This window comes from Palaemon carinicauda, chromosome 8, assembly GCF_036898095.1.
Source record: "Palaemon carinicauda isolate YSFRI2023 chromosome 8, ASM3689809v2, whole genome shotgun sequence".
In the NCBI taxonomy this organism is placed as follows: domain Eukaryota; kingdom Metazoa; phylum Arthropoda; class Malacostraca; order Decapoda; family Palaemonidae; genus Palaemon; species Palaemon carinicauda.
This window is the reverse complement of record NC_090732.1, coordinates 41,974,360-41,988,286: the sequence shown is the minus strand read 5'-3', so window position 1 is coordinate 41,988,286 and position 13,927 is coordinate 41,974,360. Positions and strand designations below refer to the sequence as shown.

Here is a 13,927-nt window from a genome sequence, read left to right as displayed (position 1 = left end):
GGTTTGCTATCTTGTATCCCTTTGTCATTACGATGTTATCATTGCCAAATGTAAGGCCATTTAAGCCAAAAGTTGCAAGGAAAAAACTGAATAATAAGCCAGCTGTTTGTACCAACTGTGAAAAAAATAGTCATAGAGCTTGCACAGAAAATTCAAGTTGTATTCATTGTGGGGAAGCACACCCAGCTACACCTAAAAGCAGTGTAAAGTTTATCTAAAAAAAAAGAAATTGTTCCGTAACCGAAATACAAACCACGCTATTTACATTGGGTTTACCTTTTAGCGTAGCTGAAATGATGAGCCAATAGTTTTTAACGAGGGTTAATTACCCCCACGCTAGTTAGCGGGGGTAGGGGAAGGGATAGCTTGCTACCCCTCCCCCCCACACACCGGTGATTTGCTTCACTTCATCGTCCTCGTTGACAGCCTTTAATCTTTTTCTGCTTTTTCTTTCAGTTTGTGTGTGTGTATTAGAAGTTGACCACCTTTATTATTACTATGCGTACGTGGCCTGGAATTGCCGGCCGCCCTTGTGGTACTTTTATGTCAGCTGTGGACACTGATCCTCACACCCTGTGCCCGCAGTGTCGAGGCCGACAGTGTGATCAGGAAAATAAGTGTAGTGAGTGCAGGGAGTGGTCTGCCTCCCAGTGGGAGAGGTTTGGCCGCCGGCGTAAGAAGAAGTCCAAGAGAGACCGTTCTCCTTCCGGGGTTGCCTTGAAGGAGGAAGGTTTTCGGGGACTCTTCTTTCGCCGCCCAAACCTCCTCCGAAGCTCCCCCTCGTTCGGCTCCTAAGGAGAGTCGGCCGAGTGGGAGCGCATGCCCTAGTTCTGTTTCCCGACCTTGGGTTGGGGGAGAGGGCGTCGCCTCCCATAGCGGGGCGGTTCCTCCTCCTCCCCCGGGGGAGGTTATTGATGAATCTTTGTCTAACGATGATCTTTTTCATATTTGGGCTTCCCTGGGGCTTAAGGGCCTGCCCTCCAAGGTTGCCCTGATTGACCTTGTCCAGTTGGGGGCCGCCGTTAAGCAGTCGCCGGTGATAGCAGAGGTAGATCCTCTGTCTATCGTCGACGTCGTGGTGGCAGAGGCTTCCGACGGGGCGGGTCAATCCTCTGCAGGTGCAGTTGTGGATGTTGGTGCTGACGGCTCTCCTCCCCCTTCCGTACATCCTTCGAAGGGGGAAGGGAGTCCTACGGGCTCTTCTGCTGTCCAGCTTCCCTCTAAGGGGAGTGCTTTGACTGAGACTCCCCTTCGGAGGACTGATGGTCCTGACGATCTTCCTCGTGGCCGCCTTCGCCTTCGGGGCAAAGGGATTCTTCCCTTACGCCTGCAGTGTTAGCGCACAGGCGCTCTCCTGCTCGTCAGCGCTCTCCTGTTCGTCGGCGATCTCCTGTTCGCCAGCGCTCTCCTGATGATCGCCCCTCTTCTCGCCAGCGCTCTCCTGAGGACATCCTTCAACCTGTTGTTCCTGAGGAGTGCCCAGCGCGCCAGCGTTCCCCTGCTCGCCCTTCTGCAGTGTTAGCACACAGGCACTCTCCTGCTAATCAGCGCTCTTCTGACCGTCATCGCTCTCCTGCTCGTCAGCGCTCTTCTGAGGACCATCGCCCCTCTGCTCACCAGCGCTCCCCTGTGGTCTCCGAATATCCTGCAGTTCCTGTTGTGCGCCCTGCGCGCCATCAGTCTCCTGAGCGCCCTTGCGACCCTCAGCTTGTTCCTGCACAACATCGCTCGCGTTCTCCAGCGCGTGTTTCTAAAACACACGTTCGCCCACGTGCTTCCTGTTCCTGTTCGTGAACGTTCGCCTTTGCGTCCCGCGCCGATTGTTCCCTCACAGGATTCCACGCGTCGCCCTCTTGCTCGCCAGCGATCACCAGTTCTCCAGCGATCACAGACGATTCAACAATCGCCTGCTCGTCAGCGTTCTCCTACGCGTCAGCGATCACCTGAACATCGGCGATCTCCAGACCGCCCGCGTGACCTATCGCCTGCGCGCAAGCGTTCTCCAACGCGCCGTCGCCCAGAAGATCTGGAAGGACATGGGTCTCCCTCTGTTAGCTCGCCCTCGTGCGGTCGTTCGCCTGCGCGATATACGCGCTATCGCTCGCCAACGCGACACCATGCGCCGACGCGCCATCGCTCGCCTGCGCGCCAGCGTTCACCAGCGCACCACCGATCGCCTGCTCGCAATCGCTCTCCCACGCGCTACAGGTCTCCTGACCAACGTCGCCAGCGATCTTCGGAGCGTTCTCGCTCGCCCACGCGTCAACGCGTTCCCTCGCTGACGCGCCAACACATTCGTTCACCGGCTCACCCACGCGCTCGTTCGCCTGTACGCCCTCGCGCCCACTCGCCTGCGCGCCCGCGCGACCGCTCGCCTGCGCGCATGCGCGACCATTCGCCGGCGCACCCGTGCGTCCGCTCGCCTACGCGCCCGCGCGACCATCGTTCGCGCCGAATTTCGCAGCCAGTGACAGCAGCAGGAACGCGTGTCACCAGACCGCGCTCAGGATTGCCTCTACCAAAGCGCAGGACCCTTGTGCAGGACAGGGAAGACACTTCAGAGAGGTCAGTGCGTCTTTCTTCCCCTTTTCCTTTTCAGGCAGGTCCAGTGGTGTCCACTCCGAAGGATCGCCCGATCCCCTTCCCTCCAGCGGGGGTTTCGGACTCTGTGTCCGTGGAACGACAGACTTGGTTTGGTCCTCTGATGCGGGCGTTAGTGAGGGTTATGAAGCCAGCACTCGCCGATCAGGGGAACAAGCCAACGACTGCCTCACCTCCGCTGAAGAGAAAGAGAGGAGTGGACTTCGTGGTAACTTCCCCCAGGGAGAAGTTGGTTCCTAAGAGGACTGTCGGGAAGGCCCCATCCCCTTTGCAGGCGTTTTCTCCTTCTCCCGTGGACAAGGCTTTTCCGTCCTCGGGTGAGTCCAGTGAGGTGATAGTCTCCCCCTCGGCACCAAGGGGGGAGCCTTCTCTTCATGGAGGAGAATCGTCTCGCGCGGAAGGGGCTCGCCGAACCTCTTTGTTGGGATCCTGTATCCCTCCCAGGAGGGAACCCAAGGACTCCAAGACCATCCCGAAATCGTCTTCAAGGATTCGCCAGGAACCCGCTGCTCCATGCTTCGCCCCAGGAAGAGATTCTGGGGACGGGAGACTTAGCTGCCAGCCCGCAAGGAGGAGACCAGCAAGAATCTGAACATGCCTTCTGGCATGTCCTGAGCCTGATGAGGCAACTCAACGGGTTCATGGGTCCCGTGATCGCCCCCCGAGAAGGCAAGGACACGGTCCTGGACCAAGTGTTCGACGTTCAGAAGGCCCCTAAGACCAGTACGGCTCTGCCCTGGTCTCGGGGATTGAAGAGTGCCAGAGCCAGGGCCAATACCCAGCTCGCGATTCTTGCCTCCTCCAGTCGTTTCTCTGCCGGGAACAAACTCATCCCACCTCCTCGTCTCCAGCAGAGGTATTTTGAGATCTTGCTCTTCCTCTCCATCACTCCGTAGAAGAGCTGGCTAAGGGAGTTCCCCTCGAGAAGCTCTCCGCCCGGCAGGTGTCGTTCTCGGCGTCGGAGATCCTGAGCCATGAGAAGGTCGCGAAGTGCGCCATGCAGGCCACTTCGTGGCTGGATATATGGCTGGGAACTCTAGGCATCCTATTGCGCTCCGAGGACTTGTCTAAGGAGACCAATAGGAAGGCCCTGGAGACCTCCTTACTCTCGGGCACCCGCTCCATCGAGTTCCTGGCGCACCAGGTCACCACCCTGTGGGCCAACTCGGTGTTGAAGCGGCGCGATGCGGTGACCGAGAGGTTCCACCCGAAGGTCCCCGCCGTGGATGTCTGTAGGCTCAGACATGCTTCCCTCCTTGGGGAGAATCTGTTGGAGCCACAGGATATGGAGCGAACGGCTGAGAGGTGGAGGAAATCTAGCACGGACTCCCTCCTCCATAGGGCCCTTACAGCTCGGCCCTATAAGCCTCCAGCTCCGCAACAACAGCAGCAGCAGCCTCGTAAGGCACCGAAGCAGGCACCGGCAGCTAAGAAAGTGGTGTCTAAGCCCCAGCCCTTTCCAGCCAAGGTCACGAGGGGCGGTAAGTCCTCCAGGGGAGGCAAGACTCTTAGAGGGAGCGGCCGCGTCCGCAAACCCTAGGAGTGGCAGTCCCCCGCGTGTCCACCTGTGGGGGGATGCTTTCAATGTTGCGTGCACAGGTGGCAGCAACACAGGGCCGATGCTTGGACGGTTTCAGTGATTGGCCAAGGCTATCGCATCCCGTTCATAACATCTCAACCTCCCCTGACAGCGAATCCAGTGTCGTTGAGCTCCTATGCCACGGGATCGGCAAAGTGGCTGGCCCTTCGGGCGGAAGTCGAGACCATGCTCAAGAAGGATGCTCTCCAGGAGGTTGTCGACGGCTCCCCAGGCTTCTTCAGTCGACTCTTTCTTGTAAAGAAGGCGTCTGGAGGCTGGAGACCTGTCATCGACCTCTCGGCTCTGAACGGGTTTGTCAAGCAAACTCGGTTCAGCATGGAGACATCGGACACGGTCAGACTTGCGGTGAGACCTCTAGACTTCATGTGCACACTGGATCTAAAGGACGCGTACTTCCAGATCCCAATCCATCCATCTTCCAGGAAGTACTTGAGATTCTGCCTAGACAACAAGATCTACCAGTTCAAGATGCTGTGTTTCGGTGTCTCCACAGCTCCTCAGGTGTTCACCAGAGTGTTCACCCTGATTTCATCTTGGGCGCACAGGAACGGCATTCGTCTCCTTCGTTATCTGGACGACTGGCTGATCCTAGCAGACTCGGAGTCGACCCTTCTTCGGCACCGAGACAGGCTTCTAGGTCTTTGCCAGGATCTGGGGATCGTGGTAAACCTCGAGAAGTCCTCTCTGCAGCCGTCCCAACGACTGGTTTATCTAGGCATGCTGATAGACACCAATCTCCACAAAGCCTTTCCATCAGACGACAGGATAGCAAGGCTGAGGAGGGTGGTGGAACCCTTCCTCAGGCGAGAAGAGCTTCCCGCCCAATCGTGGTTGCGTCTCTTAGGTCACCTGTCCTCCCTGGCTCGTCTGGTTCCCAACGGCCGCCTCAGGATGAGATCCCTACAGTGGCGGCTCACGTCCTGGTGGAATCAAGGATCCGATTCCCCGGACGTTCAGGTCCCGATGGGATCTTTGGAACGGACGGATCTGCGGTGGTGGCTGGTCGACGAGAACCTGCGAAAGGGAGTGAGTCTTCTCGTCCTCCCCCCGGAATTGACACTGTTTTCGGACGCGTCAAAAGAAGGGTGGGGGGCGCACGTTCTGAACCAGAGGATCTCAGGCCTTTGGTCAGAATCAGAAAAGTGCCTACACATAGACCTGCTAGAGTTGAAGGCCGTCTTTCTGGCTCTTCAACAGTTCCAACGGACCCTGGCGGGTCATTCCGTGGTGGTGATGAGCGACAACACCATGGTAGTGGCTTATATCAACAAGCAGGGAGGCACTTTTTCGCAGCAGCTATCCCATCTTGCAGTAGAGATTCTGAGGTGGACCGAAGTCCACTCGATAACACTATCAGCTCGCTTCATTCCTGGCAAGAGGAATGTGCTCGCCGACAGCCTGAGCAGGGCCTCGCAGATAGTGAGTACTGTACTGAGTGGTCTTTGGATCCTCAGATAGCCAAAAAAGTCCTGACTTTGTGGGGTTCCCCGACCGTGGACCTGTTTGCGACAGCGTTGAATTTCAAGCTGCCTCTATACTGCTCCCCAGTCCCGGACCCCAAGGCTCTCTGGCAAGATGCTTTCCAACAACGGTGGGACAACATCAACGTGTGCGCCTTCCCACCGTTCTGTCTGATGAGAAGGATGCTCAACAGGATCAGACTATCGGTCAACTGTTCGATGACTCTGGTAGCTCCGCTATGGCATCACGCGGAATGGTTCTCGGACCTTGTGCAGCTCCTGACGGAGCTCCCGAGGGAACTTCCTCCACGACACGAGCTTCTCAGACAACCCTACTCCAACGTCCTTCATAAGGCCGTGGCCTCGCTTCGGCTTCACGCCTGGAGACTGTCCAGCGTCTCCTCACGGAGAGAGGCTTTTCGCAACAAGTTGCGGAGAGAATGTCTCGGCACCTGCGAAAGGCCTCTGAGGGAGTCTACCAGGCGAAGTGGAGAGTCTTTTGTGGTTGGTGTAGTGGGAGGGGTATCTCTCCACTCGATGCCACTATTCCAGCAATAGCGGACTTCCTCGTATATCTGCGGGAGGAAATGCGCCTTTCTGTCTCGGCAGTGAAAGGCTATCGCTCAGCCTTAAGCTTGGCTTTCAGGCTGAAAGGCGTGGACATTTCTTCCTCGCTAGAACACTCTCTACTCATACCTAGCTATGAGCTTACCTGCCCCCAGTCGGAAGTGAGACCTCCTCCTTGGAACGTGATTTGGGTCCTCAGGCCTCTTAAGAGACCTCCCTTCGAACCATTATGCCAAGCCTCCGATCACCACTTGTCTTGGAAGATGGCTTTCCTGCTCGCTTTGGCTTCGGCCAAGCGGGTTAGCGAACTTCATGGTCTCTCGTACGATATCACCCATTCAAGGGGATGGGGGGAGGTAACGTTCAGGTTCGTCCCTGAGTTTGTGGCCAAGACTCAGAATCCTGGAGTGCCGGATCCTCGGTTCGACTCTTTCATGATCGTGAGTCTCCGCTCTGTAACAAGTGACCCAGACCAGCTGCTACTATGTCCAGTAAGGTGTTTGAGGTACTACTTGAAGAGAACGGCTGCAGTCCGTCCTCAAGTGCGAGCATTGTTTGTGAGCACAGGCAGGACAAAGAGGAGGGACACCAGGAACACCATCTTAGCTTGGATTCGAAGGGTTATCCACCACGCCTTGAATCCAGACCCTCCTCCGTCACGTCGACCTAGGGCACACGATGTCGGGTGTTGCTACGTCCCTGGACTTCAAGAGAAACTTCTCTGTGACGCAGGTGCTTCAAGCTGGGGTCTGGAAACGTCAGACGACCTTCACAGCCCACTACCTGCAGGACGTGACCCACAGGAGGCTCGATACGTTTTCTATCGGCCCTGTGGTGGCTGCACAACAGCTGGTCTAACCTCAGGCTCCTTTATGGACAAGTAGCAGTAGGTTGAGGGCGTTGTTACCCGGTTTTAGTCTGCGTAAATGAAAGAGTATGTCTGGCCCTTACTTCTTTCTTCATTCTCCCCTCTCTTGGGGAAGCAGCATCCTGGTCCTCGCATAGCTGACCTCGACCTCTGCAGGTAACCCATGCTTCCTTGTGCTCCTAGTATTAAGCTTAATACTGTTGCGTCCCCCATACCCTGACGAGGTGGTATTGGGAACGTCCTATCCTAGATTCCTATCTAAAGGTCTCAAGGTCAACTTCATAGGACGAGTCACACTTTCCTCCACACACAACTTATGTAGGCCACTCGTTCCTAGCGAAGCAAGGAACTTGTGAGGTGCAGGGGCTCCTCCTCTCAAGTGCTACTCACTGAGGGATGGAGTCCCCGGGCAAAGCCGAAGTCAGTAAGGCTGGGGACTTTCCACCCTTCCTAAGGGGTAAGTCACCCAATGTAAATAGCGTGGTTTGTATTTCGGTTACGGAACAAATGACAAATTCGGAGATAATTTGTATTTTTCCTAACCATACAAACCTTAGCTATTTACACATATTTGCCCGCCAGCCCTGGTCCCCAAGTCAAGTCCTACCTCTAAGTGAAGTGAAGCAAATCTCCGGTGTGTGGGGGGGAGGGGTAGCAAGCTATCCCTTGCCCTACCCCCGCTAACTAGCACGGGGGTAATTAACCCTCGTTAAAAACCATTGGCTTGTCATTTCAGCTATGCTAAAAGGTAAACCCAATGTAAATAGCTAAGGTTTGTATGGTTAGGAAAAATACAAATTATCTCCGAATTTGTCATTTCAGGCCATTAGCACCATGGAAAGGGTTGCTTTTAATGAGGCTCATAAAAGATATCTTGAAAAACAGATCAAGCCAGAGCAACCTTTTTTACTGGCTTTGAAGAAAAACTGGCCAAGGCACATTGACAAAAATAGTATCCTCACTTCCAACATAAAGAAAGATATGAAATTAGTTAAAGAAGTTGAAAATCTCATTGCAAATTTATATCCGGAAGGTATAGTAAAATCAAAACAGATACTTAAAAAACAGAAAGATATTCAAAAGCCATCTACTCCCATTATAAATAATAGTATAACTCTCTCTCATGCCTTGTCCTTGCTTGATTTGATGGAGTGGGAAGGTGCAAAAACCTGGTAGCTCACTACCCTTTAATCGTAAGAGAAAGATCTCCATCTCTCTCGCACCCTTCCATAAGAAACATTAAAGTTATGACTTCAAATGAATATGATGTCTAGTCTGCTGATGTTTCTAATCAACTGGAAGACAACTAAATAAATCAGAAATTCAAGTTGAGCTCCATCATCCCCCTCACCAATTAGATAAAGAGGACACAAAGAAAAAGAAAAACACAAAACTCAATATATCAAGGCCCTCTCTAAACAAACCTACAGGAAATAGTGTTAGATCAAAGATGTCTTCCAAAAAATATGCCATTGCTTTTTCCTCCATTCTGCAATGGAAGTGGCAGCGTTTAAGGGCCAAATATGAAGAAATTAAGCTCCTCATTTGTGAGCACTCCCCTATAATTGTATGTCTACAGGAGAGCAATCTCGATGCTAATACTTCTTGTCCTTGTGAGTATGTTAGCTATAGGACACCATATGATTAATAAGCAGGGAGCCAAGGCAGAAGTCTTATATACGTTCTTCAAGATGTTCCCCAAATATCTTTGTCTATCTGTACCCCTCAGTAGGCCGTGGTTGTACAGATAGATATACAGAGAAAATACACCATCTGCTCTCTTTACTTGCCTCCAAATGATAAGATCTCGTATCATAATTTAGTAGAGTTGATTCAACTACTCCCTCAACCTTTTCTCTTCTTAGGAGATTTGAATAGTTGACATCCTTTATGGAGCGATGTTTTAGCAAATGCAAAGAGTAATATTATATCATCATTTGTGGAGAAAGAAGATGTAGGACTCCTTAATACAGGAGAGTGCATTAGGACACCATATGATCAACAAGCAGGGAGCCAAGGCGGAAGTCTTATATACGTTCGTCAAGATGTTCCCCAAATATGTTTGTATATCTGTACCCCTCAGTAGGCCATGGTTGTACAGATAGATATACAGAGAAAATACACCATCTGCTGTCTTTACTTGCCTCCAAATGATAGCATCTCATATTATAATTTAGTAGAGGTGATTCAACTACAGTACTCCTTCAACCTTTTCTCTTACTAAGAGATTTGAATAGTTGACATCCTTTATGGGGCGATGTTTTAGCAAACGCAAGGGGTAATAATATCTCATTAGTTGTGGAGAATGAAGATGTAGGACTCCTTAATACAGGAGAGCCGATACACTTTCATGTTCAGACAGATAACTTGTCATGCCTTGACCTATCAATTGCAAGTTCTATCTGCCTTCTCGATTTTGATTGGGGAACATTAGATGATTGGCATACCAGAGATCATGCACCAACTATTATAACCACCCACAAGGATCCACCTTTACAGAGATCGCCACGATTGAACTTTGACAAGGTAGCTGCGATAGATTTTGTTAGCTAAGTGAAGTTGAAGGGAATGTAGAACAGTTTGAAAGTGTTGATGATGCCATAGACTTACTGAATAGAACTCTCCATACAGCAGGAGTCAATTCGATTCCCAAAACCACAGGGTTATTCAAATGGCGACCAGTCCCCTGTTGGGCTACAGAATTAACTGCTCTCCACAGAACTACACGAAAATCTCTGACTAGATGGTGTAGATGCCACACAGAAGAGATTTTGGTAATATATAAAAAATGTAGAGCACAGTTTTGTCGTGCCATGAAAGAAGCTAGCCGTCAATCTTGGATGTCTTTTTTTACCTCTATTAATTGTAGAACACCACTATCTTCTGTGTGGAAGAAAGTATAAAAGGTAGGCAAATTCACACAACCCTCCACCGGTGTTGAAGGACAATTCATTTTTATTTTTAGTCTAGGGTGGTGCCCCTCATTTGGAATCCGTAAATCGAAGGGTGTACTAAGTTGAAACAGATCATGAAATAGAAGGGCCAGACATTGTGCCAGAGCAAAGGTGTGATCTCTTCTTCTCTGGATCGTGGTCTTGAAGTAGCAAATATATTTTTTTTTTAAACCAATAGGAAAAGTATGTGGAGTGTATAAATTTTTAAAGAAAAGAGAAAGAAAAATCTATAAAGCAAACATTCAGCTGTTGTTACCAGATTTTAAGCTAAAATTTAACCAGCCATTGAATACTTTTAAGAAGATAACTTTTTTCTTAGTTGCAAGTTTGTGGAGGGCTTAGTCTAGTGTAACAAGAAACGAACTCAAGATTTGTAAGATATATTATGAAATTGTTTTTTGGGAAATAAATATAAAAGATCTCCTGATATGTGATTGTACGCATAAAATCACTTTATGAACCTAACAGATTAATGTTTGGTACCCATATTCATTAATGGAGAAATTGTTTTCCTTTTCAGAATGAGTTGAGAAGTTTGAAAGAAAAAAGTTCAGAATGGGGATGGGAGGCTACAGACATCTCCAACCATACATCAAACCACAAGAGATCACAAAATCATGATTGGGTAGATGGTCCTCAGGCCTTGAATTCTCATAGTCTTCATGATTCTCTACCAAATGCACTGGAAGTCCAGAATCAGCAGGTATGTTTTTTCCATGAGTTTTGTAGGAAACGGATGCAGAATTCTCAGAAATTATTTTAGTTTTAATCTATGCAGTACTTTAATGGAATTGAGAAATTGTCATGTTTGATTGGATACTAGGTTCTGATACAGTAGGTGATAACTGAGAAAATAGAAAATTTGAAGCTAAGTAAAAAAATTTAATTCCTTTTTGTATGTTAGAATTACTAAATGGTATTCCTGCTGTATGTATTTATGTAATTAAAGACATGCAAGTGAATGTAAGGATTGTAAAGCTATAGGCAGTGAATTATATAGTAAATTATGAGTTCTGTTTTCATAAATTTAAGAATATTTCTTCTACATAAATATGTAGTACATTAAAGGCTGAAAATTACAGACCTAAATTACAAATTCTAATATTTTATGAACTGGGCTGGAAAATAGTGTTAGTTTGGCGTATGAGAGTAGAACACTGGTATTCTTGATGCTAGACAGAACAGATGGCTTGTTACGCATAAGCATCAAGCTATAAATCTATTGACTGGATGTTAAGTAGACAAGAGAATGAATAGTGCATTTTAAAATTTTTGATGAGCATTTTGTGTAATTTTTTTATGATGGTACCAGTTAGTTGGCTGTCCATAAGTAAATCTGCAGTTGGTGAATTTGTGGATAAGAAGGGCAAGCTGTGCTGACCTCTTCATCAACTTACCTTTTTTCTTTCTACTTATACTTTGCTCCATTGCATGCAAGTAACTCTCACTTCCGTACTTCTTTTTTGAGGGATAAGTCGGAATAGTACACATCGTATCAATGAATTACAGTATCTTATTTAATTCAGTGTCAAAACTTTCTGTTCACCTTCCTGTCAAAACCTTGAACATTTGTAAATTACAGTGTGATCTCATTTCTGTGGGACATATAGAATATCAAATACAGAGAAATTGTGTGAAGTAGCACTACCCTTTGGTAGGGTGAGTAGCAAAACTATTCATGGATAATGCCGTGTCACATTTTTATACAATTTTAAAGACAGAAACAGTCATCTCTAGATATGTTCCGTGTCAAAATTGAACATACAAGTGTAAAAAGAAAAGCGGAAAAGTGTAAAAAATATTGTAGAGTTAAGTGATTTAGTTAGTGATAATGAATGCTGGTCAAGAGAGAGAACTCCCAATATTTTACCTGAAGTTCTTATGGAGGGAGATTCTCCCTCTAAGCAATAACATCCTCCTCTTCCTCCTTGTGTTTTATCCCTTATGCAAGCTGTGACTCCCCTCAAAGGTAAAGTGCACCTTGATTTGCAAGTTTTCCAATTTTTATTTGGAATTATTAATTTGTATTCATTTTTCATGTTGTTAGCAATTATAGTTTCTTCTTAAAATACCAATTAAACCCTTTAAAAAAGAGTGTACAGTACAGTATAGCATATTTGTATTTATAAATATTTTTAACTCATCAATTGAATTCCCTTTACAGTATTTCTTATGGTAGAAAGTAATTTGGTTTATGAGAATTCTGGGTTACGAACTTGTTCCTGGAACAGATTAAACTCTCGTACGGAGGTACTACTGTATTCTTATATAGTTTCTTTAGGTGTTATGCAAGCTCTCTTGCCTTCAAGGTAGCAACAAGGCAGGTTTATTAAAGATTCGTTCCGTAACTGAAATACAAACCACGCTATTTAATATGGGTAATTACTTTCGGCGTAGCTGAAATGACGAGCCATTAGAATTTTAACGCAGGTTTACTACTCCACCGCTAGTTAGGGGGGGGGTAGGGAGGGTAGCTTGCTCCCCCCCCTCACACACACCTGTGCTGAGCTCACTTTGCTCTCGGCTCGGGTGGTAGTCGGACGTGTACGCTGTCACTCTTGCCTTCTCTGACAACCATTACTAATCTTTTGTTTGCTTTTTCTTTGACAGTGTGTGTGTGAAGTTGGCTTCTGCGATGCATAAGTGTCCTGGTTTACCTGACCGCCCTTGTGGTACCTATATGTCGGTGGTTGAAACGGACCCCCACACCTTGTGTCCTTACTGTAGGGGCCAACGGTGTGATAAGAGTAATGTATGTGGTGAGTGCAGGGAGTGGTCTACCTCCGAGTGGGAGAGGTTTTCCCGGTGCCGGAAGAAGAAGTCCAGGTGGGATATTTCTCCTTCGAAGATATCTTTGAAAGGAGAGAATCCCAAGGGCTGTTCTTCCGTGCCCCAAACCTCCTCCGAAGCTCCCACTCGATCGGTTTCTTCCGAGAAACTGTCGAGTGGTGGCGTAGGCCGCAATTCTGTTGACCGATCTCGGGGTTTGGGAGAGGGAGTTGCCTCCTATAGCGAGGCAGCTCCTCCTCCTCCCCCCCCGGGGGAGGATTTAAATTTAAATGTAAATGTAAATGTGACTAATAATGATTTGTTGCAGCTTTGGGCTTCCTTGGGGCTTGAGGGTTCGCCCTCCAAGGAAGCCTTGTTTGACATGATCAGATTGGGGGCAGCTGTCAAACAATTGCCGACTTTAGCAGAGGTTGATCCTCTGTCTATCGTCGACGTTGTTGTGGCAGAGGCTTCTGATGAGTTGTATCAAACCTCTGCTCCTGATGTTGCTGATGTAGCTGAAGGCTTAGTTCCCCCCTCCGAACATCTTTCGAGGGAGGAACTAAGTCCAACGGTCTCTCCTGCCGGTGATTCTCCCCCTCGGGGGAGTTCACTCAGAGAGACTCCTCTTCGGAGGACTGCTGATGGTCAGCTTGCTGACCCCACGATCCCCAGAGGGCTTATAAGGCGTAAAGCCCGCCTTCCTCTTCGCCGTAGAGGCCTTCCTTCACCTCACAAGGGTGTTAGGAGGCGCCTCTTTGGTTCATCATCGCCACAGTCTGCCGCAGAGGCACCTCGCCGTTGTTTACCGACTCTTCCAGCTACATCCCGGGACCTCTCCGCAGATCGTTTGCGATCTCATTCGGTGGAAGGTCGTCCTTGCAAAGGACACGCCGACCTTCCACCCACCAGACCAGCTGACCTGCCGCTGATGCGCTGTGGGCGCCCACTAACCCTGTTTTTAAACGGGCAACGGTCCCTTCGGGGCACAAGGGACTTTCACACAATGTGTCTAAGTCCCTTACGCGCCAGGAATCCCCTGCGCGCCATCGTTCACCTGCGCGCCATCGTTCACCTGCGCGACAGCGTGCAATTGCGCGCAAGCGCT

The 13,927-nt window shown here is 49.1% G+C and overlaps 1 protein-coding gene across 2 annotated transcripts in view; it reads left to right on the top strand.

Moving 5' to 3' along the window:
- Positions 1-13,927, top strand: part of LOC137645718 (thyroid receptor-interacting protein 11-like) — a 346,293-nt gene that overhangs the window by 67,747 nt on the left and 264,619 nt on the right. For both annotated transcript variants that reach the window (XM_068378600.1, XM_068378601.1), the window contains exon 4: positions 10,571-10,753. In XM_068378600.1, coding sequence (XP_068234701.1) covers positions 10,571-10,753 — 183 coding nt within the window. The remainder of the gene's footprint in view (positions 1-10,570; positions 10,754-13,927) is intronic.